At 43.9% G+C, this 27034-nt stretch overlaps 1 protein-coding gene across 1 annotated transcript in view; it reads left to right on the top strand.

The window, feature by feature from the left end:
• Positions 1–1936: 1936 nt before the first annotated feature.
• Positions 1937–27034, top strand: part of ATP6V1B2 (ATPase H+ transporting V1 subunit B2) — a 38442-nt gene continuing 13344 nt past the window's right edge. Inside the window, exons 1-9 of the mRNA XM_056571115.1 lie at positions 1937–2165; positions 18793–18848; positions 19472–19570; positions 21146–21239; positions 21337–21414; positions 21523–21662; positions 22130–22231; positions 23926–24023; positions 24881–25004. Coding sequence (XP_056427090.1) covers positions 2036–2165; positions 18793–18848; positions 19472–19570; positions 21146–21239; positions 21337–21414; positions 21523–21662; positions 22130–22231; positions 23926–24023; positions 24881–25004 — 921 coding nt within the window. The 5' untranslated portion in view covers positions 1937–2035. The remainder of the gene's footprint in view (positions 2166–18792; positions 18849–19471; positions 19571–21145; positions 21240–21336; positions 21415–21522; positions 21663–22129; positions 22232–23925; positions 24024–24880; positions 25005–27034) is intronic.

The raw sequence follows: 27034 nt of genomic DNA, 5'->3' as shown, positions 1-27034 counted from the left end.
AAAATTCGATCCAGACCGAATCTGGACTTCGACTCGATTCGAACCAACGAATTTCTTTATTTGCGACACACGATGCAATCATCTTGTATAATGTATAGATGCAGGCGTCCGGCCGCTCTTCTCTCCCACTGTAGTATGAGTATATGCCGTATATATATATATATACCTATTATTCATATTTCCCGCAGAGAGCTGTGATTGGCCAGATGGTTCCAGCCACACACAGCTCTCTGCCGGAAATATGACTAATAGGTATATATATATATATATATATATATATATATATATATAGTCCCAAAATAATGCAGCACTACTTATCCAGTCCAGCAAACAATGGTGGTGCCAGCGTCCAAAAAAAGACTCGATCAAAGTCCTCCATAGACAGAAACCAAAAACAGGCGCAGCACTCCAAAAAATAGTGTGATTTAATATCTCATGTCAGCATTACAACGTTTCAACTCCTCCTGGAGCCATTTTCAAGCATGATGCTTGAAAATGGCTCCAGGAGGAGTTGAAACGTTGTAATGCTGACATGAGATATTAAATCACACTATTTTTTGGAGTGCTGCGCCTGTTTTTGGTTTCTATATATATATATATATACGGCATATACTCATACTACACTGGGAGAGAAGAGCGGCCAGACGCCTGCATCTATACATTATACAGGACGATCGCAACCTGCTGCGATCTGTCTATTAATGCAGGTACTACAGCTCCCAGTATGGAGCAGAGTGTGCTCCATGTTGGGAGCAGTAGTACCTGCAGTTGAGGACAGATCACAACAGGTGTCACTCCTGACACCCGTTGCGATCGTCCTATCTAGATCCGAGAAAGCAGCCGGCATCTGTACAGTATACAGGACAATCGCATAGAATGTCAGAAGTGACACCCGCTGTGATCTTTCCTTACCTGCCGGTACTACAGCTCCCAGCATGGAGCAGAGTGTGCTCCATGTTGCGAGCAGTAGTACCTGCAGTTGAGGACAGATCACAGCTGGTGTCACTCCTGACACCCGATGCGATCGTCCTATCTAGATGTGAGAAAGCCGCCCGCATCTATACCTTATACAGGACGATCGCTGCGGGTGTCAGGAGTGACACCCGGGGCGATCTATTAGTACAGGTACTACTACTCCCATCATGGAACTGTCTGTTCCATGCTGGGAGTAGTAGTACTACCTAAAACATTTAAAAGAAAAGAGAAAAAAAAGTGAAACACACACACACACACACTTTATTAAACACATTATTAAAATACATTACTAATAAAAATTTGCCGAGAATTTATTCGAATTAATTCTTTTTGAAAAATTCAAACTGGCCAAATAGAATTTTTTAAAATTTGCTCATCTCTAATCCTAGGTCAACGGCTGTCCGGGCATGCTGGAAGTTGTAGTTTTGCCACCGCTGGAGGTCCACTTGTATAGAGAAGAGAATTAACCGCCTCCTGTGAAAGCTGAGGGATCCTTAGGAAATAAATTTCAAATGTTACCAGCTATGCAGTAATATATATATATATATATATATATATATCATATATATCATATATATATATATATATATATATAACAGACGTATAGAATGTATCATAATAAATCTGTATGTACATGTTTTATGCACCTTTGCCCTCATTTCCCATCTACAAAAAATAGAAAATTCAGCACCAAGGACAAGACCCCAAACCGGAAGTCAGCCATCTTGCTACACCCTTCAGTCATGAAGCCACCGGAACCTACGTCATTGTACACCCATTCACATCTTTTTTAGCCCCTCTTGTCACCATTCCACCTTTTTCTTTTTTTTTTTTTTATCACTATCTTCCTTATTTTCTCCCATCGCCTTCTTCTTCTCGCCCTTCTAGTCTCTGCCCCACCGCCTCCATTTTTAGCTGTAGGAGCCCGTAGCTCCGCCCCCATGATCCGGGACTGAGTCTGACAGGAACGACGTGTGTACGTGCTGACGTCACGGAGGTATTAAGGGGCTGTGGTGACGCGCTTCCCCGGGCGAGTGTGTACGGCTACACTGCGGAGAAGATGGCGGTGAGAGTGATGCGCGGAGGAGACACCGGGAACCGGGGAGGACTAGGGGGGAACCCTGCAGTGCCGGCGGCCCGGGAGCACGTCCAGGCGGTCAGCAGGGATTACCTGTCCCAGCCCAGGCTCAGTGAGTAATGACCTGTCATGTGACTAGGATATATGTATGTGTCATGTATGTATATGGAATATCTATCTATATATATATATATATATATATGTATATATGTTGGATATGTGTGTCTTGTGACTAGACTATATATGTGTGATATAGGTTTGTGTGTGTAAATATGTATATAAATGTCTGTCTGTGACTAGAATGTGTAATGTGACTAGGAGACACACACACAGTAGTCCCTCAAGTTACAGTATTAATTGGTTCCAGGACGACCATTGTATGTTGAAACCATTGTATGTTGAGACCAGAACTCTATGGAAACCTGGTAATTGGTTCTGAAGCCACCAAAATGTCATCCAAAAATAGGAAAAAGTGAGGATTAAAGAAAAATAAGTTGATAAATAATACAGATAAAGCAAATCCTTACATATAAAAGTAAGAAAGATCTGCTGGGAGCTGTAATCACTGTCTATGTCAGTGTTTCCCAACCAGGGTGCCTCCAGCTGTTGCAAAACTACAACTCCCAGCATGCCCGGACAGCCGTTGGCTGTCCGGGCATGCTGGGAGTTGTAGTTTTGCAACAGCTGGTGGCACCCTGGTTGGGAAACAATGGTTTATGTAGAGGACAGGAGCTTAGTCAGGGTCCTGTACAGTACACACAGTGTCCCAAATGGAGCCACCCTTACTTTGTGTCCAAAGGAGCAGCTAACCCTGGCACAGGTAAGGAGTAGTACAGAACTTGTAATACCTCCCTGTACTGTAGGGGGCGCTACCAGACACCAGTCAGTGCATGTACTTCAGTAATACAGGTGATTTACCAGTAAAATGCCCATTCTGATTGGTCATTTCCTCCAGTTGTGACACGTTTCACAGATCTGGACTGTCTGTACATTGTATGCTGAGTCTGGTTTCAAGTTATAATGGTCCAGAATTTTTTTTTTGTATGTTTAAACTATTGTTTGTTGAGGCCATTGTAAGTTGAGGGATCACTATATACACACACACACTGCTCAAAAAAAATAAAGGGAACGCTAAGATAACACATCCTAGATCTGAATGAATGAACTAATTGTATGAAATACTTTCGTCTTTACATAGTTGAATGCGCTGACAACAAAATCACACAAAAAATATCAATGGAAATCAAATTTATCAACCCATGGAGGTCTGGATATGGAGTCACACTCAAAATCAAAGTGGAAAACCACACTACAGGCTGATCATGGCTTTCGTGACACGATGGGAGTTGTAGTTCTACAACAGCTGGAGAGGGAACACTGCTGTAGCCAAAGCATCTGATCACTTGGGGGACTAGTAATAGTGACTGGCCACACCCCCTCTATTATAAAAGATTACGGGGTCCAAGATCATCCCAGCATAGTCAGTAGTGTCCGGATGTGGTTTGTGGAGCTGGGACAGAACCTATATTAGAAAATTGCTTTATTATCATTGCCATTATCTGTAATGCCTGGGCTGCCCCCCACTATTGTGATCTCAGACCCCACGGTCACTCATTGTCTCCCTGCAGCTATTGCTAGAACTACAACTCCCAGCATGCTCTGATGTGGATGCAAAATTAGATACAATGATTAGAACATCAGATCGTTTGTATCCGGGCATGTTATGGGTATAAACAGCGCTGTGATAAGATGTGCCCTCAGGTGACCAGATTGTTGCAGTATTTTTAGTAACAACACAAAGACAGCGGCGTGTTGTGTGTGTATACAAGGTAGAGGAGTATACAGCAGATCCTATACACAGCACTGGTAGAGGAGTATACAGCAGATCCTATACACAGCACTGGTAGAGGAGTATACAGCAGATACTATACACAGCACTGGTAGAGGAGTATACGGCACTGGTAGAGGAGTATACGGCACTGGTAGAGGAGTATACGGCACTGGTAGAGGAGTATACAGCAGATCCTATACACAGCACTGGTAGAGGAGTATACGGCATATCCTATACACAGCACTGGTAGAGGAGTATACGGCAGATCCTATACACAGCACTGGTAGAGGAGTATACGGCAGATCCTATACACAGCACTGGTAGAGGAGTATACGGCAGATCCTATACACAGCACTGGTAGAGGAGTATACAGCACTGGTAAAGGAGTATACGGCAGATCCTATACACAGCACTGGTAAAGGAGTATACGGCAGATCCTATATACAGCACTGGTAGAGGAGTATACGGCAGACCCTATACACAGCACTGGTAGAGGAGTATACGGCAGATCCTATACACAGCACTGGTAGAGGACTATACAGCACTGGTAAAGGAGTATACGGCAGATCCTATACACAGCACTGGTAAAGGAGTATACGGCAGATCCTATATACAGCACTGGTAAAGGAGTATACGGCAGATCCTATATACAGCACTGGTAGAGGAGTATACGGCAGATCCTATACACAGCACTGGTAAAGGAGTATACGGCACTGGTAGGGGAGTATAGAGCAGATCCTATACACGGCACTGGTAGAGGAGTATACGGCACTGGTAGAGGAGTATACGGCACTGGTAGAGGAGTATACGGCACTGGTAGAGGAGTATACGGCACTGGTAGAGGAGTATACGGCACTGGTAGAGGAGTATACAGCAGATCCTATACAAGGCACTGGTAGAGGAGTATACGGCACTGGTAGAGGAGTATACGGCACTGGTAGAGGAGTATACGGCACTGCAGGCTCCGTAGAATGTATGAAGTCTCTGGCTGAATGAGACAATTCATTGTCATGTGATATCCTGCATCACATGTCTTCCCATCATGTGACCTGCAGGCTCCCCCTCCCCCATTCTTCGTGCTCCTTCCTGCACAGCGATGCTGAACAATCCTTCTTAATACCAGTATGTTCCTCCAATGTCACCCAGCTTTCCTAGGCTCCTCAATAGCAAATATGCTACTTTTTGCCTTGAGTTTTTTTTTTTTTTCTCAAATAAACATTCCTGCTGTTTCTAGACGATAATCACTTGCATTGTCCTCCAGGGCAGCCATCCAGCTTTTCCAGCTTCAGGGTACATTCACACCTACAGGATCCGCTGCAGATAGCAAAATGATTAAACACAACATCAAATCTGCAGCAGAAATTGTGACACTCTTTCCCAACCAGGGTGCCTCCAACTGTTGCAAAACTACAACTCCCAGCATGCCCGGACAGCCGAAGGCTGTCCGGGCATCCTGGGAGTTGTAGTTTTGCAACAGCTGGAGGCACCCTGGTTGGGAAACACTGGGATAGAACAACCTAGTGCAAACGTGTGTATACAGGGCTCTGCCCGGCATCTTATCTCGGGTCTATCCTCCTCATGATGTGTAAACGGCTGAAAGTTACATTTCTGCATTTTTGTCACTTTTCGTGGCCGGACTAAGTCGTGTTGGGCTGGATACAATGTTTACAGTCATCACAGTTTACAATCACTACATGTTGACAGTCATTACCATTGTGAACATGACCGCGTCCGCTCAGATGGCCGCCCGGATCCTCATACGCAACTGGGAGACAGTTGTCCTCCATTTTTTTGGGGATTGGTGGGGACCCCTTCCCGATCATCAGATAGTTATGTAGTCATAATAATAAAGTTATGACTGACAAAATAAGGCAAAAAATGAAATTCTTAAAAATGTAACTTCTTGTAGGTCCTTTCGTGAAAATGGGCCTGGTCTTAGGGTGGGGTCACACCACGATTTTGCTATACGGTTTCGGCATACGGTTTCATAAAAAAAAAAACTATGCAACCTTACAGAAAACCGTGCCCATAGACTTCCCATACAAAACCCTATGCACCATATTGTATACGGTTGTCTCCGTATTTCATACCACACGTTTTTTTTAAATTTTTTTTTCCGGACAGAAAATCGTGGCCTAACACTGTTTTTGGTCTGGGTGAAAAACCGTATTAAACCGTATACGTTTATTTTTTACATGGGAGTCAATGGGAACCGTACAGAACTGTTTGTGCTTACAGTACCATCCGGTTTTCACCATCCGGTTTTTGACTATGCAGGTTTTTTTTTTTCTTGGAATTTCAATCAAACAAGTGAAACTTTATTCATAATGTAGTGAAAAGTTAAAAACGTATACTTTTATTTTTTCTTAAAAACCGGATGCAACCGGACATCATTTTTCAAACCGTATACGGTTTTCAACCATATACAGTAACCCTCCGACATGCAATGGCCCCGACATATGATGAAATCGACATACGATGCTTTTATATGTCGGGGCCATCGCATTAACTTCTATCCGACAGCGCAAAATGCTTAAGCTGCTGTCGGATAGCAGTTTAAGCATCCCGGACAGGTTCACTTACCTATTCCCGCTGCTCCGGGTCCACTTCGCGATCCTCCGGTGTCTTCTGCATCTTCTCCAGGGTCCGGGCCTCGCTTTCCGGCGTCGTTATTAGGTCACCACGCACGGCGCGCCGGCGCAGCAGCGTAATAACGTCACCAGAAAGCGAGGCCCGGACCCTGCAGAAGATGCGGAAGAAGCCGGAGGATCGCAAAGAAGACACCGGAGCAGCGGGACAGCATCGGGAGCCTCTGGGACAGCATCGGGAGCGGTGAGGACCTGGTCCGGAGCGGCGGGGACAGGTGAGTACAGCTTCCTATACTTTACATTGCACGGATCCCTCAACATACGATGGATTCGACAAACGATGGGTCGTTTGGAACGAGTTACCATCGTATGTTGAGGGACCACTGTACAGATAAAAATTTGTACACATGTTTTGATACAGTTTAGTCAGGTTTTGAGGAATCAGTTTTTTTTTAATCAAAAACCTGATACGGGAACTGTATTGCAAAAATGTGGTGTGAACCCGGCCTTAGTGGTGTTTATGGAGATGCCAAAGTTGCACATGAAAAATCCACAGAAGATTGCAGCACAATGGGGGAGATTCATTAAAACCTGTGCAGAGTTGAAGTTGCTGAGTTGCCCATAGCAACCAATCAGATCGCTTCTTTCATTTTAAAAGAGACCTGTGAAAAATGAAAGAAGCAAACTGATTGGTTGCTATGGGTAACTGGGCATTTTATCCTCTGCACAGGTTTTGATAAATCTTCCCCATTGTATGTGTGAGGTCCATTTTTGGGCACAGTTTTTTTTGTGGATTTTCCCTATTTAGTTCAGTAGTGGAGAAGAAGAAATCTGAAATGTAATTCTTTTTGTTGTGGATATACTTCTGTGTAAATGATTTCCTGGATCCCCCGCTGGTCTCTGCTCGCTGTATATATGACTTGTTGTATGGGGATACGTGACTGCTGCCATTGTCCCATTTATAGTCACATTTTTTACTGTAAGTCATGTATATGGGAACAGAGAATCATTGCAAAGGGAGCTCCAGGTAGGGAAATATAGTGTCTTTGGGGGAGTTTTATCAAAACCTGTGTAAGGCTGGGTTCACACCACGTTTTGTTAATTACGGTTACCGTATACGGCTGGGAGGAGGGGGGGGGCTTAATCACGGCACCCGCACTCAGCCGTATTCGGGAACCATATTTAATGCATGTCTGAGCCGACCGGAGTGAACCGCAGCCTCCGGTCGGCTTAGTTTTTGGCCGTATGTGGTTTCCCGACCGTAGGAAAAAAACACGGTCGACCACGTTTTTGCCTGCGGTCGGGAAACAGCATACGGCCGAAAACGAAGCCGACTGGAGGCTGCGGTTCACTCCGGTCGGCTCATAGACATGCATTAAATACGGTTCCCGAATACGGCTGAGTGCGGGTGCCACGGTTAAGCCCCGCCCCCTCCTCCCAGCCGTATACGGGAACCGTATTTAACAAAACGTGGTGTGAACCCAGCCTAAGAGAGTGGTCCAGTTACCCATAGCAACCAATGAGATCGCTTTAATTTTTCAAAGGTCTTTTTAAAAATGAAAGAAGCGATCTGATTGGTTGCTATTAGCAACGGCACCACTCTTCCTCAACACAGATTTTGATAAATCTCCCCATTTATGTTTGACGCTGCTTTTTTTTTTGCACAAACATCCACACCATTTTTCAGGAGTTTTTGTTACTATTGTTTGTATCGATTCTGTCCTGTGTGGACATACCCATATACCTGCAGTTGAGATATAATATACAGTGACCCCTCGACCTACGATGGCCCCGACATACGATAATTTCAACATGTGATGGCTTCTGAGGCCATCGCATGTTGAAGGCAGCATCAACATACGATGCTTTTGTATGTCGGGGCCATCGCATAAACGGTTATCCGGCAGCGCAGACTGTTTCAGCTGCCACCAGATAGCCGTTTACGGTGCCCCGTGTGCTCCGCTGACGATCACTTACCTGTCCTCGGGCTCCAGCGCGTCCTCTTCGGGATCCTATGCATCGTCAGCACTCTCCATCGTCGTCATCACGTCGCTGCGCACGCCGTCCCGTCATCCAATAGGAGCGGCGTGCAAAGCGTCGTGATGACGGGCGACGGAGAGTGCGGATGCCGGGGAAGCAGAGGCCTTGTCGGAGCGTCGGGGACGCGGCGGCAGCGATGGACGGCGACATCCCGGGCAGCGGTGGCGAGCGGTGACGGTCCGGAGCGGCGGGGACAGGTGAGTTCAACTTCCTCTAACAGTGGTCTACAACCTGCGGACCTCCAGATGTTGCAAAACTACAACACCCAGCATGCCCGGACAGCCAACGGCTGTCCGGGCATGCTGGGTGTTGTAGTTTTGCAACATCTGGAGGTCCGCAGGTTGGAGACCACTGTCCTATACTTTACATTGCACGGATCCCTCAACATGCGATGGTTTCAACAAACGATGGTCAATTTGGCACGGATTACCATCATATGTTGAGGGACCACTGTATATCCAGACAAGAAACCAGCAGCGCACAGGCCTTGGTGCAAAAACTGGTGAAGGTTTATTGCATCATATCATTGTACATAGAAGCGACGTTTCTGCGACCTCTCGTCACCGTCTTCAAGCTGGAGATTGAAAACGGCGTCGAGAGGTCGCAGAAACGTCGCTTCTATGTACAATGATATGATGCAATAAACCTTCACCAGTTTTTGCACCAAGGCCTGTGCGCTGCTGGTTTCTTGTCTGGATATGAAGTTGCCAGCCATTTACAAAGGTCTACAACCAGTGTGCACCGCTTTACTTTTTTGCTTTGGAAGTTGTGCTGCTCTTCTCGAACATATATTTATATATATCTCCTATTGATATAAGTATCTGGTAACACCCTGTGGCTACATCTGTGTTGGTTGTTGTTATCCTACTACCGTGTTTCTCAAGCAGTGTGCCTCCAGCTGTTGCAAAACTAGCTGTTTGGTCATGCTGGGAGTTGTAGTTTTGCAACAGCTGAAGGCACCCTGCCCTGATATATATTAGGTAAGTAAGAAATAACCCAAAAAATTATGCAGAAAGGATTTTATTTAGGTTATAATTTCCTGACTGTAGTCTCCACTTTCCTTGAGGAAAGAGAGGATGACCAAGGCTTCTAGAATCCTCTTCATCAGATCATCTACGTTTTCCTAGGTGGACTGTACCTTAAAGGGGTACTCCGGTGAAAACCTTTTTTCTTTTAAATCAACTGGTGGCAGAAATTTAAACATATTTGTAAATTACTTCTATTAAAAAGTCTTAATCCTTCCAGTACTTATTAGCTGCTGAATGCTACAGAGGAAATTCCTTTCTTTTTGGAACACTGATGACATCACGAGCACAGTGCTCTCTGCTTTCATCTCTGTCCATTTTAGCAACCATGCATAGCAGATGTTAGGAAGGGCAGCATGGCGGCTCAGTGGTTAGCACTGCTGCCTTGCAGTGCTGGGGACTTGGGTTCAAATCCCACTAAGGACAACAATAAATAAAGCGTTATTATTATTATAATGTCAGCAGAGAGAACTGTGCTCGTGATGTCATCAGAGAGCATTCCAAAAAGAAAATAATTTCCTCTGTAGTATTCAGCAGCTAATAAGTACAGGAAGGATTAAGACTTTTTAATAGAAGTAATTTACAAATATGTTTAACTTTCTGCCACCAGTTGATTTAAGAGAAAAAAGGTTTTCACTGGAGTACCCCTTTAAAGCCAGTGTTTTCCAATCTGCAGCTGCAAAACTACAACTTCTATTGTGGCCTTGAGAGCCACAGGTTGTGGAACACTATTAAAGGGGTTGTCCAGTATTAGAAATTACAGTCCACAGGTTCTGTCTGGCATCGTAGCTCAGCCTTATTAAAGTGAGCTGCAGTATTACACACAACCTGGGGACAGGAGTGGTGCTGTTTTTGCAAGTAAAGAAGCAGCGTTTTTCTTAATACAGGACAACCCTTTAGCCTTATTCTGATTTTGGAGTCCTGAAGTCATAGATTTCTGTACAGTTCACAGCCGTGGAAGATCTGCTAGATATGGTGGAACATCGTTGACAGGACACTCTTTATTCTAAAAGGATTTGTTGTGTCACAGTCCTGTGACCAGGTTCCTGGAAATAGGAGGATTTCATGTAGAAGAGGAAGAAACATCTTCTGCAGGGGAGAGGATGAGTGTTCATGTTGTGGAGGAAATCTGCACCATAAAACAGCTGCCATATGGAAAGCAGAACCTCCACCACATATGGCTCCTTCCCTTTTCTGAGGTTCTTTCTTACAAAACCATAAATGTATAAAGGGAATCAACATAGTAAAGGAGGAGAGGAAATTTAAAAGTGGACATAGCTTTATATTAGAGGAGCAAAGGTTTCTGCAGTAATGTCAGGAAGTATTACTTTACTGAGAGAGTAGTGGATGTGTGGAATAGCCTTCCTGCAGAAGTGGGAACTGCAGATACAGTGAAAGGGTTTAAGCATGCATGGAGTAGGCATAAGGCTATCCTTCATATAAGATAGAGATAGGTATAAGGCTATCCTTCATATAAGATAGAGATATGTATAAGGCTATCCTTCATATAAGATAGAGCTAGGTATAAGGCTATCCTTCATATAAGATAGGGATAGGCATAAGGCTATCCTTCATATAAGATAGAGATAGGTATAAGGCTATCCTTCATATAAGATAGAGATAGGTATAAGGCTCTCCATCATATAAGATAGAGATAGGTATAAGGCTCTCCATCATATAAGATATAGATAGGTATAAGGCTATCCTTCATATAAGATAGAGATAGGTATAAGGCTATCCTTCATATAAGATAGAGATAGGTATAAGGCTATCCTTCATATAAGATAGAGATAGGTATAAGGCTCTCCATCATATAAGATAGAGATAGGTATAAGGCTCTCCATCATATAAGATATAGATAGGTATAAGGCTATCCTTCATATAAGATAGAGATAGGTATAAGGCTATCCTTCATATAAGATATAGAAAGGTATAGGGCTATCCTTCATATAAGATAGAGATAGGTATAAGGCTATCCTTCATATAAGATAGGCATAAGACTATCCTTCATATAAGATAGAGATAGGTATAAGGCTATCCTTCATATAAGATAGAGATAGGTATAAGGCTATCCTTCATATAAGATAGGGATTGGTATAAGGCTATCCTTCATATAAAATAGAGATAGGTATAAGGTTATCCTTCATATAAGATAGAGATAGGTATAAGGCTATCCTTCATGTAAGATAGTGATAGGCATAAGACTATCCTTCATATAAGATAGAGATAGGTATAAGGCTATCCTTCATATAAGATAGAGATAGGTATAAGGCTATCCTTCATATAAGATAGAGATAGGTATAAGGCTATCCTTCATATAAGATAGAGATAGGTATAAGGCTATCCTTCATATAAGATAGGGATAGGGATAGGTATAAGGCTATCCTTCATATAAGATAGAGATAGGTATAAGGCTATCCTTCATATAAGATAGAGATAGGTATAAGGCTATCCTTCATATAAGATAGGGATAGGTATAAGGCTATCCTTCATATAAGATAGGGATAGGTATAAGGTTATCCTTCATATAAGATAGAGATAGGTATAAGGCTATTCTTCATATAAGATAGAGATAGGTATAAGGCTATTCTTCATATAAGATAGAGATAGGTATAAGGCTATTCTTCATATAAGATAGAGATAGGTATAAGGCTATCCTTCATATAAGATAGAGATAGGCATAAGGCTATCCTTCATATAAGATAGGGATAGATATAAGGCTATCCTTCATATAAGATAGGGATAGGTATAAGGCTATCCTTCATATAAGATAGGGATAGACATAAGGCTATCCTTCATATAAGATAGGGATAGATATAAGGCTATCCTTCATATAAGATAGAGATAGGTATAAGGCTATCCTTCGTATAAGATATAAATACAGTGGGGATCAAAAGTAAAAATTTGTATTAATGTGCATAAAGAAGACAAGGAAAGATGGAAAAATCTCCAAAAGGCATCAAATTACAGATTAGACATTCTTATAATATGTCAACAAAAGTTAGATTTTATTTCCATCATTTACACTTGCAAAATAACAGAAAACAAAAAAATGGCGTTTGCAAAAGTTTGGGCACCCTGCAGAGTTAATATCTTGTACTGCCCCCTTTGTCAAGTATCACAGCTTGTAAACGCTTTTTGTAGCCAGCCAAGAGTCTTTCAATTCTTGTTTGAGGTATCTTTGCCCATTCTTCCTTACAAAAGTCTTCCAGTTCTTTGAGATTTCTGGGCTGTCTGTCACGCACTGCTCTTTTAAGATCTATGTATAGTTTTTCAATTATGTTGAGGTCAGGAGATTGTGATGGCCATGGCAAAACCTTCAGTTTACGCCTCTTGATGTAATTCCCCATGGATTTCGAGGTGTGTTTAGGATCATTATCCATTTGTAGAAGCCATCCTCTCTTTCACTTCAGCTTTTTCACAGATCCCCGGAGCTCCGGTTCACGTGGAAAAAGGTGTGTTCGAGCGCTCACTCCTGTAGAATAGCTTGGCTGGGATCGTGGCAGTATAGAAGTAGCCGGACACGGTTAAGTTAAAGATATAATAACCGTATTTTATTTGAATAGATCACAGAATGCGTTTTTTGCATAAATTAGTGGCCTCCCACATCTGCCACATCATTGATCTGACGAAGAGGGGGTCCCACCCCTCGAAACGTGTTATCTATTCAAATAAAATCCGGTTATTATATCTTTAACTTAACCGTGTCCGGCTACTTCTATACTGCCACGATCCCAGCCAAGCTATTCTACAGGAGTGAGCGCTCGAACACACCTTTTTCCACGTGAACCGGAGCTCCGGGGATCTTCACCTCTTGCATTCTCCAGACGTCCAGGAATCCCAGGACGCCACGGTGTGAGCTGCACCCCCTGACCTCACTATTCCCTTTGCAACGGGATACAAGCGCGATATGGTGTTGTGCCCACTGCACAACACCAGAAGGTGAGCAAGTTTATTTCACCTCTTTGTCTTCGTTATATCTGAAAACTTTTACGGCACATTGTTGCGCTTCCCTTTTGTGTTTCCAATTTTTTCTGCATATCGAGCAGCTTTTTCACAGATGGCATCAAGTTAGCATCCAAAATTTGCTAACATTTTATTGAATCAATTTTCCTTCTACTCGTGAGATGATGTTCCCTGTGCCACTGGCTGCAATACAACCCCAAAGCATGATTGATCCACCCCCATGCTTAACAGTTGGACAGAGGTTCTTTTCATTAAATTCTGTTCCCCTTCTTCTCCAAACGTACCTCTGTTCATTCCGGCCAAAAAGTTCAATTGTAACCTCATCAGTCCACAGAACTTGTTTCCAAAATGCATCAGGCTTGTCTATATGTTCATTTGCAAAGTTCAAACGCTGATTTTTGTGGTGAGGACATAGAAGAGGTTTTCTTCTGATGACTCTTCCATGAAGACCATATTTGCACAAGTATCTCTTTATAGTGGAATAGTGTACCACAACTCCAGTGTCTGCCAGATCTTTCTGGAGGGATTGTGCAGTCAAACGTGGGTTTTGAATTGTTTTTCTCACAATCCTGCAAGCTGTTCTGTCTGATATTTTTCTTGGTCTTCCAGATCTTGCTTTAACTTCCACTGTTCCTGATGACTGCCATTTCTTAATTACATTCCGAACAGAGGATATTGACATCTGAAAACGTTTTGCTATCTTCTTATAGCTTTCTCCAGCTTTTTGAGTTATTATCCAGCTTTTTCAGTTTCAGATTTCTAGACAGCTGCTTAGAAGAACCCATGGTGCTGATTGTTGAGGCAAGGTCAGATGAGTCTGGGCATTTAAAACCTTTGAGATTGACATCACCTGGTCTTCCCAAATGATGACTGAGAACAATCCATGACAATGGCAGGTCTCAGCAAAGGGGGCAGTGCATGCTATAAATTCTGCATGGTGCTCAAACTTTTGCAGACGCCATTTTTTTGTTTTCTGTTATTTTGAAAGTGTAAATGATGGAAATAAAATCTAACTTTTGTTGACATATTATAAGAATGTCTAATCTGTAATTTGATGCCTTTTGGAGATTTTTCCATCTTTCCTTTATGCACATTAATACAAAGTTTTACCTGGAGTGCCCAAACTTTTGATCCCCACTGTATGTATAAGGTTATCCTTCATATAAGATAGATAGGTATAAGGTTATCCTTCATATAAGATAGAGATAGGTATAATGCTATCCTTTATATAAGATAGGGATAGGTATAAGGCTATCCTTCATATAAGATAGGGATAGGTATAAGGCTATCCTTCATATAAGATAGGGATAGGTATAAGGTTATCCTTCATATAAGATAGAGATAGGTATAAGGCTATCCTTCATATGAGATAGGGATAGGTATAAGGCTATCCTTCATATAACATAGGGATAGGTATAAGGCTATCCTTCATATGAGATAGGGATAGGTATAAGGCTATCCTTCATATAAGATAGGGATAGGTATAAGGTTATCCTTCATATAAGATAGGGATAGGTATAAGGTTATCCTTCATATAAGATAGGGATAGGTATAAGGTTATCCTTCATATAAGATAGAGATAGGTATAAGGTTATCCTTCATATAAGATAGAGATGGGTATAAGGCTATCCTTCATATAAGATAGGGATAGGTATAAGGATATCCTTCATATAAGATAGAGATAGGTATAAGGATATCCTTCATATAAGATAGAGATAGGTATAAGGCTATCCTTCATATAAGATAGGGATAGGTATAAGGCTATCCTTCATATAAGATAGGGATAGGTATAAGGCTATCCTTCATATAAGATAGAGATAGGTATAAGGCTATCCTTCATATAAGATAGGGATAGGTATAAGGCTATCCTTCATATAAGATAGAGATAGGTATAAGGCTATCCTTCATATAAGATAGGGATAGGTATAAGGCTATCCTTCATATAAGATAGGGTCAGGGACTGTTTATAGTATACAGAATTTTGGGCAGACTGAATGCTTACACAAGTAGCACCCAGAAAGAAAATACTAATGGTGCACTGTGGAGGAAGGGGTGGGTTGGGTGGGGGGGTCTTGGGTTCTCGGAAACACTCCCGGCTGCTCCTCACGTATGACCTGTGTTATTATAGGATTGTCAGGCAATGTGCTCTGGATACTGGGTACAGGTCACATTTGAGTGCAAAATTCCTGACACACCTAGTATACAGATCACTGCTTCACTCTCTTAGGCTGGGTTTACATTACCATTCAAGCCTCTGAGGCACAAATACATTGGCAGAATTTCCAAATTGGCTACCATTGTGTGTGCATGGATCAGCACAGGCCCCACTCAATCCAATGACCTAGTGACGACATTCAGGTCATTTACCGAGCATGTCTAAGTTTTGGCTTGGACTTTAAGCAAGGTTTGCGGCTCTTTTCGGTTTGATACGCTCAGATAATTACCTGAATGTAGTCACTAGGTGACTACATTCAGGTCACTGAATGGAATGGGGCCTGTGGTGATCCAAGCACAGATACGTGGGCAGCCTACTTTGAGATTCTGCTGCTCGGAGGCTTTCTGGGTCTAGGGAAATGTATATGGCCGGCTCAACCAGGTGGAATAGAAATACATGCTCTTATCATACATCTTTCTAAAACAGTGTTTCCGAAGTAGGGTGCCTCCAGCTGTTGCAAAACTACAACTCCCTGCATGGCCAGAGAGCCTATGGCTGTCCGGGCATGCTGGGAGTTGTAGTTTTGCAACAGCTGGAGGCACCCTGGTTGGGAAAGGCAACACTGTTTCTGATATTTTGCTTTTCTTTAATTTATTTTTTATTTTTAATAAACCGCATCAAGGACACCTGTACATATGAACACAGCCGTAAAAGATAGACATGAATGTCTATGGGACACCAGATGACCGGGGTGCCCGGAGGAGATATATACTATACTCGTCTGTTTTATCATTACTGTGCCCATCACTCGCTTTATTTCAATGGTGGACAGGAATAAGCTGCTGCCAGACTCCTTTTCCAGTGCTCACTGCCTAAGGCTGGGTTCACACTACGATTTCGCTATATGGGATCCGGCCCGTATCTCATTCCTTTTAAAGGGGTACTCCGGTGAAAACCTTTTTTCTTTTAAATCAACTGGTGGTAGAAAGTTAAACATATTTGTAAATTACTTCTATTAAAAAATCTTAATCCTTCCCGTACTTATTAGCTGCTGAATACTACAGAGGAAATTCTTCTCTTTTTGGAATGCTCTCTGATGACATCACAAGCACAATTCTCTCTGCTGACGTCATTATAATAATAACACTTTATTGATTGCTGTCCTTAGTGGGATTTGAACCCAAGTCCCCAGCACTGCAAGGCAGCAGTGCTAACCACTGAGCCACCATGCTGCCCTTAGCATACATCTGCTATGCATGGTTGCTAAAATGGACAGAGATGTCAGCAGAGAGCACTGTGCTCGTGATGTCATCAGTGTTCCAAAAAGAAAGGAATTTCCTCTGTAGTATTCAGCAGCTAATAAGTACTGGAAGGATTAAGATTTTTTAATAGAAGTAATTTACAAATATGTTTAACTTTCTGGCACCGGTTGATTTAAAAGAAAAAAGGTTTTCACCGGAGTACCCCTTTAATGACCCGACCGGAGTCAGATAGTTACTCTGGTCGGCTCATTTTTGCCCCGTATCCGGTTTTGTGACCGGACCTAAAATCGTAGTATACCACGGTTTCAGGTCCAGTCACAAAACTGGATACGGGGCAAAAATGACCCGTCCGGAGTCATTATCTGACTCTGGTCGGCTCATTCAAATGAATGAGATACGGACCGTACAGTGAAAACATAGTGTGAACCCAACCTAAGCAGCTTTTCCTCACTGTGATGTGTATGGTCAGGCTCAGTTCTACTTTTTGGCCTCTAGGGGTCACTGTTACCTAATAATCGGTGAGGACTGTGCTGTGTGACACTGATGTACAGAGTGCTACTTACCTCCCACCATGTGTCTGGAAAATGATGGGGGACTATGTGAATAAATCCAGTGTCAATCAGTATCCGAGGGGGGGGGGGGGAGAGAGATCAGGCCAGGCCTTACTGTATAATTTCTTCATCTGAGCAATTACAGCTCTGTATCCCTCCATTAGATGTTCTCTGGGACAATGCTGCATATTGTGATACTCGATGGTTATGTAGTGACTACCCGCACGATCCTTGTACACAGCCAAGACTGACCTCATTTGGCTGGAGCGTGAACCCTTAAAAGTGAGAGTGACCCATTATTAATGAGATGGCATGTGATGTAAGCAGTCTTCTTACCCCATAAGACAGACTGTGAGTTTACCACTGTGTTTGGGGTGACATGAGTAGGACTACATTGTCTTGGATTCTATTAAAGGTTATAGGCAACATCTGAATTCTATGAGAAATGATCTAAGTGTCCTTCATGGGACTGACAAAGGCCAGACGCAGTACGGCTTCATTCACACGGGACATGGGGACTAACATGTTAGATGTTTGTCGGGTTTAGACAGTATTCATCAAATGTCTATGGCCAACTTAAATCATGTGGTCGTCATGCAGTGTTTTTAGTAGGCGTATGACCATAGCTTTTTTTACCTGTTAAACCAAGCAATACACATTTAGGGGCTATTCCAGTGTCTCCCAACCAGGGCGCCTCCAGCTGTTTCAAAACTACAACTCCCAGCATGCCCGGACAGCCGAAGGCTGTCCGGGCATGCTGGGAGTTGTAGTTTTGCAACAGCTGGAGGCGCCCTGGTTGGGAGACACTGGTCTATTCACACGTACAGTGTCCTGTGCATATTTGATGCGCAGGATTTGCAGCTGTGTTCAGTCATTTACTTTACGTTGAAAAATGCAGCATAAAATCTGCATATTCAAATCCTGTGTATCAAGTGTGTGCAGGATACTGTACATGTGAATACATTTTTATAGGCCTAAATGAAAGTTAGGTGTCGGTAACCTATATAAAGGCGCATTGGCTACATGGCCCATGACCCATAACGCCAAAACTGTCAGAAACTTCATCAAAAACATTTACTACAAGATGTGGCCAGGAGAGGGCAGAGTCCTTCTTTAGATTCCTGCAATATGGTCCACGTTTCTTCATTGCTGTTGCCTTCTTAATCCAGTGACATATTGGACATGATGCCCATTGCACAGACAGGGCCCTTCTTATTGATAAAACATAAGCAATGTCTGGTGTACTGCATTGTGTCTTTGTTACTAACATATACTCACATTTTTGCTCTCTGCTTTAACTTGCCTGTCATTTTTTTTGCAGCTTATCGGACAGTATCTGGAGTCAATGGACCTCTGGTAATCCTGGACAATGTTAAGGTAAGCAGATCTGTGGCTTATTTATTGCCTTTTTGGCTTGAATGGCCATAACCCCCCTCCCCCCCCCCCCCCCCCCATAAACACGAATTGCGGTGACGTGATGTCACGTCTCCGGCTGCTAAAATCCAGCATTTTAAACATACGGTTTAGAATGCCGGGTGAGGCACGGATATCGCAGGGGGTCCCAGTGGAGGGACCCCCGCCGCCAGACATCTTATCCCCTTTCCTTTGGATAGGAGATAAGATGGCGGTGGGCGGAGTACCCCTTTAACATCTACTTAGTTTAAACCAACGTTCCTTCATCCAAACACAATGGAATGAATCAGGTGCTGAGACCAAGTAAAGGGTAAGTGAGGGTTACCTTTTACTAGCCACTTCTGCCTGAATAAGCTGCTAGTCCGCAAAACGCGTTGCATTGTGAGTAATAAACCTCACTTACCTTTTACTTGGTCTTAGCGCCTGATTCATCCCGCTGTTGTACTTGGTCTATAGTACAACTGTCCGCGGTAAGCGCAGTTCTCATATAGCGTTACCACTGTGCTGAGGGTATTACACCACGGAGCGCATCCTGTTTGGCTGACGTTAGTCTTCTGTCTTTTTTTTATTTATTTTTTTTATCTCAGTTCCCCAGGTATTCAGAAATTGTATATCTGACTCTACCTGATGGCGTCAAAAGAAGTGGGCAGGTGCTGGAGGTCAGCGGGTCCAAGGCGGTGGTACAGGTAAGACCAGAAGAAATGACCAAGAAAGCCTTAACCCTTTGAGAGGGTTATCCCAAGATTATAACTTATCACCTATCCTGATTGGTGAGGGTCTGACTGTTGGGACTCTCATTGGTAATGAATACGGGCTTAGAGCTGTGGGCGAGCGTGTATGCTGCTGCACCATTCAGTCGCTATGGGTATTCTAAAGCTTGGCTACAGTGCTTGACTGTCTTTGGTCATCCCACTACAAGTGAATAGTAGGGGTGTGAATCGCCAAGAATTTGGCGATTCGATTCGAATCGCGATACCAGTGTGGCGATTCGATATATCGCGATATATCGCGATACCGTCTAGGTGACGATACATCGCGATATATCGCCCACCTGGGAGCATTCATAGATCCCAATAGACGCCGCTGTCAGCTTTGACAGCGGCGATCTAGTACTCCGGTGCTCACTTTTTTTTATGTTATCCCGTCCGGGCTGCAAAATAAAATAAAACGCACTTTATCTTACCTGCCAACGAGCCCGCGGAGCTCCGGTACAGTCCGGTACAGGTGTTCGGTCCCCGGGCTGTATTCTTCTTACTTCCTGTTAGTCCGGCACGTCACATGGAGCTTCAGCCTATCACCAGCGGAGGCGGGACATCGCTGCGGCTGGTGATAGGCTGAAGCTCCATGTGACGTGCCGGACTAACAGGAAGTAAGAAGAATACAGCCCGGGGACCGAACACCTTTACCGGAGCTCCGCGGGCTCGTTGGCAGGTAAGAAAAGTGCGTTTTATTAAAAATTCCACATCCCTAAAAGAATCGATTCAAAAATATTTTGAATCGATTCTGTATCGGCAAATGAAAAATCGCGATTATCGCGAGAATCGATTTTTTCTTACATCCCTAGTGAATAGATCTGCAGCACACATTATTAATCACTTCTTAATTCATACTGAGGAACAGTGGACCTCTGCTATTTTGATTCGTTGAGGTCCTAGCGATTGTGATACTTATTACCTGTTTAGGTAAGTTATAATCTTGGGATAACCACTTTTAAAAGGGTTGTGCAGAGAAAATCCACAGGATAGAGGAGAAGTAGCTGATCGCATCGAAATCCTTCTCTGCGCTCTGCTTCTGCCCCTGAACTGAACAGGGGCCGGCACGTGCCCTCCATTCATCTTTATGGGAGAGCCGGAGATACAAGAGTACAGTGCTCGTGTATATCTGACTTTGCCATAGAGATGAATGGAGGTGGCGTGCCGCACTCCACTCCATGCATGGGGACAGCTGTAGTGCTGCGTAGGAAATTGCAGAGGGTCCCAGCAGTCGGACCCCCCATGATCAGCTACTTATCCCCTATCCTGTGGATAGGGGATAAGTAAGTTTACGCTGCACAACCCCTTTAAAGTGGTACTACGGTGCTGAGCGTTCAGAACAAATAGGCCCCACCCCCATGTGGTGTCACGCCATGCCCCCTCAATGTAAGTCTATGGAACGCTCAGCATCGGAGTACCCCTTTAACCTGCAAATGTGAGGTGTACACATCTTGTACCATTTCTTTTCCTCAGTCCCCTAATATCTGTTACATTGTTTTCCGCCTGCAGGTATTTGAGGGAACTTCGGGTATTGATGCTAAGAAAACCTCTTGTGAATTTTCTGGAGATATCCTGAGGACCCCCGTATCTGAGGATATGCTGGGTATGTGGGCACCTTGTTTCCTTTGCATCATCTGTCCATTCTAAAAGGTGCTGAGAACATAATCTGCAGATCTGCTCAATTTATCATATTTTTTCAGGCCGAGTATTTAACGGCTCAGGAAAGCCCATTGACCGCGGGCCCACTGTCCTTGCTGAAGATTACTTGGACATCATGGGTGAGATGGAAGAGCCTAAACAATTTATAACCAGTGTTTTTTACCCTGAATGCATAGATAGGCTATCTAACTAAACATGTTACGTTTTTGCTTGCATGTTCCCTGCAGGGCAGCCCATTAATCCTCAGTGCAGAATTTACCCTGAGGAGATGATCCAGACGGGTATATCTGCCATTGATGGCATGAACAGTATTGCCCGTGGGCAGAAAATCCCCATCTTCTCTGCTGCTGGTCTCCCCCATAATGAGGTGAGCTGAACACTTGGGTCATAGGCAGTTGTAGGACTTATATAGTTTGTTGGGATGGTATGGCATGTTATGTGGGCATGCAAAATTCTAATTCAGCTTGTGAAATCTCTTATAGCAGTGGTCTCCAAACTGTGTCCCTCCAGATGCAAAACTATAACTCCCAGCATGCCCAGACAGCCAACAGATGTTGCAAAACTACAACTCCCAGCATGCATGGACAGCCAACGGCTGTCCATGCATGCTGGGAGTTTTAGTTTTACAACATCTGGAAGGGCACAGTTTGGAGACCACTGCCCTATATTATAGAGAAATCACAAAGTACTGGAAATTTCCTGAACTGCATCTGTAGTGACTTAAGAGGAGTGTATTGTGATGTAGATATAGGATATATATGTATATATATATATATATGTGTAGAGCTGTCATATACTATAGTCTTATTTATAACTGGACTTGTATCCTTTCAGATTGCAGCCCAGATCTGTCGTCAGGCCGGTCTAGTAAAGAAATCCAAAGACGTGATGGATTACAGTGAAGACAACTTTGCCATTGTGTTCGCTGCTATGGGGGTGAGTGGGTAAAGATGGGAGTGTAATGTGGCACACTGTGAAGGGAATTTCCATTAGTTGTCAAGTTTTTAAATGTATTTTCCTCTTATGGACAATCTTGTTACATGCGCATTTAACATCTTACAGGGGTACTTCACCTCTTAACATCTTATCCCCCACCCAAAGGATAGGGGATAACATGTCTGATCGTGGGGGGTCCGGCTGCTCGGAACCCCTGTGATCCCTGGGCCGGCACTGCAGACGTACTGAACCCGGAAGCTTGGGGACTTTCATGTTTGTGACATCATGCAACACCCCCCCCCCCCCCCCCCATTCAGGTCTATGGGAGGGGGCATGACAGCTGTGTACTAGCCATCACGTCCCCTCCTATAGACATGAATGGAGGGGGCATGGTGGCTGTGGCCGCCAGTCATCCAGCACGGAGCGGAGTTTGCTTTGTGCACCAGATGACTAGGGTACCGCAGTGGAGATCGTGGAGGTCCCCAGCGACTGGACCCCCGCAAGCAGATACTTATCCCTTATCCTTTTTATAGGGGATAAGATGCTTAGGGGTGGAGTACCCCTTTAAGGACAAAGCCAATTTTCATTTTTTTTTTTTTTTTAACATCTTACAAGCTTTCATTTGCTTAACTGTTCAGTGCTATGCCATAGCACTGTTCAGTACTATTAGCACTCTGCTAGTACAGTATTGTAAGAGTGCCTACGACCAGCACGGAGATAAGCAGGAAACCTCTGGCCGCCATCTTAAAGCGTTACTCTCATTAGTAAGAAACTTAAAAAAAAAAAAAAAAAGGCTTAAGTCAGTGTGTTAATGTGCCCTAAAACCTGTATGCATAATATGCATGTGTTACTATGTAAAATAGCTTTTTGATCTATGTAATACTGTGCTCAGGTTTTTCTCCATTTCTCTGGCAGGCTGGGGGCATTTCTCCAGGAGCATGATGAGTTCCTTTCCTCCCCCTTCCTCCTCCTTTCCCCTCCCCCTCCCCTGTCATGAGGTCTGCACAAACCTTTTTACATTTACAAAGCTTCGTGCCTAAAGTGCATGCTGTATAGAACTTTAATGCAGCCATGTGAAACTAATATGGTGCCAAATACACAATAAAAACCTTCAAATAAACTGCATGCTTTTTTATAACCCTAAAGCAGCCATGTGGAACCTATATGGTGCAAATACACAATAAAGAAGTTCATAAAATGGCCAAAGAGAAATCATTTTGCATATAAATTATAAGTTAGCACCTTGTATCGCTTGTCAGTGTGCATGGAAATGATCCTCTTCTGAAAAGGCTGCAAGCTGTCTGGCTCTCACAGGTGTCCAGCTCATACTGGTGAAAGCTGGATTATACACTGTACTGAGGCATAGCAGAGCGATTACCACACCGCCCATCCTAAATATATATTTTTAATGGACCAAAAAGGCTTGACTTCCAGGGTGTGTTTGCAAAACTAGACAGAGACCCCTATTGGCCTTTTTTTTTTTTTTTTTTTTTTTTTTAAACCATTTCTTTCACATTTTTTGCAATACCTTTTTTTAAGAAGTCTTTAACTAAGAACGCTTTAACTCATCAGACCCTACGATAGGACTTGGGGGAGGGGTTAGCGCTGAGAGTCCCGGCCCCTGTCATTTGAGCTTTTCAGCGCTGTAATCTGCTTTTTTCCCTTGCTCATGTGCATGTTCCTGTTTTTTTAAGGTGAACATGGAGACAGCTAGGTTCTTCAAGTCAGATTTTGAAGAGAATGGTTCTATGGACAATGTGTGTCTCTTCTTGAACTTGGCCAATGACCCCACGTAAGTAAAGTCAGTCCTCTAGTATGTTGTCTGCTATTTCTCCCATTGGTTATAATGTGCCTTCAGTACAGTGGTCCCTCAAGTTACAATATTAATTGGTTCCAGGACGACCATTGTATGTTGAAACTATTGTATGTTGAGACCATAACTATGGAAACCTGGTAATTGGTTCTGAAGCCACCAAAATGTCATCCAAAAATAGGAAAAAGTGAGGATTAAAGAAAAATAAGTAGATAACTAAAACAGATAAAGCAAATCCTTACATATACAAGTAAGAAAGATCTGCTGGGAGCTGTAAATCACTGTCTGTCAGTGTTTCCCAACCAGGGTGCCTTCAGCTGTTGCAAAATTACAACTTCCAGCATGCCCGGACAGCCAACGGCTGTCCGGGCATGCTGGAAGTTGTAGTTTTGCAACAGCTGGAGACACCCTGGTTGGGAAACAATGGTTTATGTAGAGGACAGGAGCTTCTTCAGGGTCCTATACAGAACACACTGTCCCAAATGGAGCCACCCTTACTTGGTGTCCAAAGGAGCAGCTAACCCTGGCACAGGTAAGGAGTAGTACAGAACTTGTAGTTCCTCCCTGTACTGTAGGGGGCGCTACCAGACAGCCAGTCAGTGCTTGTACTTCAGTAATAGAGGTGATTTACCAGTAAAATGCCCATTCTGATAGGTCAGTTCCTCCAGCTGTGACACGTTTCACAGATCTGGACTGTCTGTACATTGTATGTTGAGTCTGGTTTCAAGTTACGATGGTCCAGAAAAAAACATTGTATGTTGAAATTATTGTATGTTGATGCCATTGTAAGTTGAGGGATCACTGTATCTGACTGGAGATGCTTTGTCCTCCCACAGCATTGAACGTATCATCACTCCTCGTCTCGCCCTCACCACTGCAGAATTCCTAGCCTATCAGTGTGAGAAGCATGTGCTGGTCATCCTGACTGACATGAGCTCCTATGCTGAAGCCTTGAGAGAGGTAAGATTGGAAGAACAAACCAATGATGTCTTGAACTTGCCTGAAGGAAGGGGCGGTGTGGGTAACTGACCGGATGATGCTGTAATCTCTGCACGGGAGGAGGACCTGGGCCTCCACAGGTTATATTAGAGGGCTCTGCATAAGAGGTGGACCTGCACTGGTTGTAGAAGTCCCTGCAGTGAAGGAGGACTGCCAAAAATTATAGCAGTTCTTCCCAACCACGGTGCCTCCAGCTGTTGCAAAACTACAACTCCCAGCATGCCCGGACAGCCGTTGGCTGTCCGGGCATGCTGAGAGTTGTAGTTTTGCAACAGCTGGAGGCACCTTGGTTGGGAAACACTGGATTATAGAATTAGGTCCAGTTTAGTGTTACTTTTCCGGTTTAGAAGAGATGTGTCCCTTCACACACTGTCCAGCCAGTGGGATTTGAATACAAGTATTTGCTATACCGGGAGCTTAAAGGACATCTGTACTAGATGAATTTGACATATTCCTGTGCCCGGGCTGCAAAAATAAACAAACTAAACTTTAACTCACCTTCCTACGTTCCCCCGTTGCTTCGGTATCGGTCCTACGGTCCTCCGCTGTCTTACGGTCCTCCGCTGCAATCCTCTTGCTGCTTCCTGGAGTCAGCGTATCACCGACTGCAGCGATGTCCCGTCTCGGCCGGTGATAGGCTGAGCACACTGTCATGTAAGGAGCTCTGGTTGGCTCCTTACATGAGTGCGCTCAGCCGATGCGGGACATGGCTGCGGCCGGTGATACGCTGACGGCTCTGTGACGTTCCTGTCTCCAGGAAGCAGCAAGAGGATTGCAGCGGAGGACCGTGAAGCTAATCCCGGGGGAACGTAGGAAGGGGAGTTAAAGTTTAGTTTATTTTTGCAGCCCGGGCACAGGAATATGTCAAATTCATGCAGTACAGATGTCCTTTAATGGCTTATTTGAAAAGATTGTCAAGAAAGATAACATTTTTCTAGCAAATTACAGGTAAGCGGATTCTTGGTGACTTTGCATATCTGTGAATTAGGTAGTTTGCCCTTCAGCCAACACCTCTTGTGTTGACTGAAGGCCAAAATGCCCAAGTATTTCAGTTATGCAAATACACAGATCACATAAGTATTGTTGGAATGGATTGCTAAACACTAGATAATCATCAATCCATTTTACAGAATATTGCAAAATTCGAAAGTACAGTCAGGTCCATAAATATTGGGACATCGACACAATTCTAACATTTTTGGCTCTATGCACCACCACAATGGATTTGAAATGAAACTAACAAGATGTCCTTTAACTGCAGATTGTCAGCTTTAATTTGAGGGTACAGTGGTCCCTCAACATACGATGGTAATCCGTTCCAAATGGACCATCGTTTGTTGAAACCATCGTATGTTGAGGGATCCGTGCAATGTAAAGTATAGGACAGTGGTCTACAACCTGCGGACCTCCAGATGTTGCAAAACTACAACACTCAGCATGCCCGGACAGCCGTTGGCTGTCCGGGCATGCTGGGAGTTGTAGTTTTGCAACATCTGGAGGTCCGCAGGTTGAAGACCACTGGTATAGGAAGTTGTACTCACCTGTCCCCGCCGCTCCGGACCGCCACCGCTCATCACTGCTGCTTGGTATGTCGTTGTCCATCACTGTCACCGCGTCCCCGAGGTGTCCCCGACGCTCCGGCAATGCCTCTGTTTCCCCAGCATCCGCGCTCTCAGTCGCCGCCATCACGTCGCTACACACGCCGCTCCTATTGGATGACGGAACGGCGTGCGCAGCGACGTGATGACAATGATGGAGAGCGCCGACGATGCAGGGGATCCTGAAGAGGTTGCGCTGGAGCCCGAGGACAGGTAAGTGATAGTCAGCGGACCACACGGGGCACCGTAAACGGCTATCCGGCGGCAGCTGAAGCAGTCTGCGCTGCCGGATAGCCGTTTATGCGATGGCCCCGACATACAAAAGCATCGTATGTTGATGCTGCCTTCAACATGCGATGGCCTCTGAGAGGCCATCGTATGTTGAAATTATCT

This window comes from Hyla sarda, chromosome 4, assembly GCF_029499605.1.
Source record: "Hyla sarda isolate aHylSar1 chromosome 4, aHylSar1.hap1, whole genome shotgun sequence".
Taxonomy (NCBI): Eukaryota; Metazoa; Chordata; class Amphibia; order Anura; family Hylidae; genus Hyla; species Hyla sarda.
The sequence above is the reverse complement of the archived record's forward strand: the minus strand, read 5'-3'. Positions and strand labels throughout refer to the sequence as shown.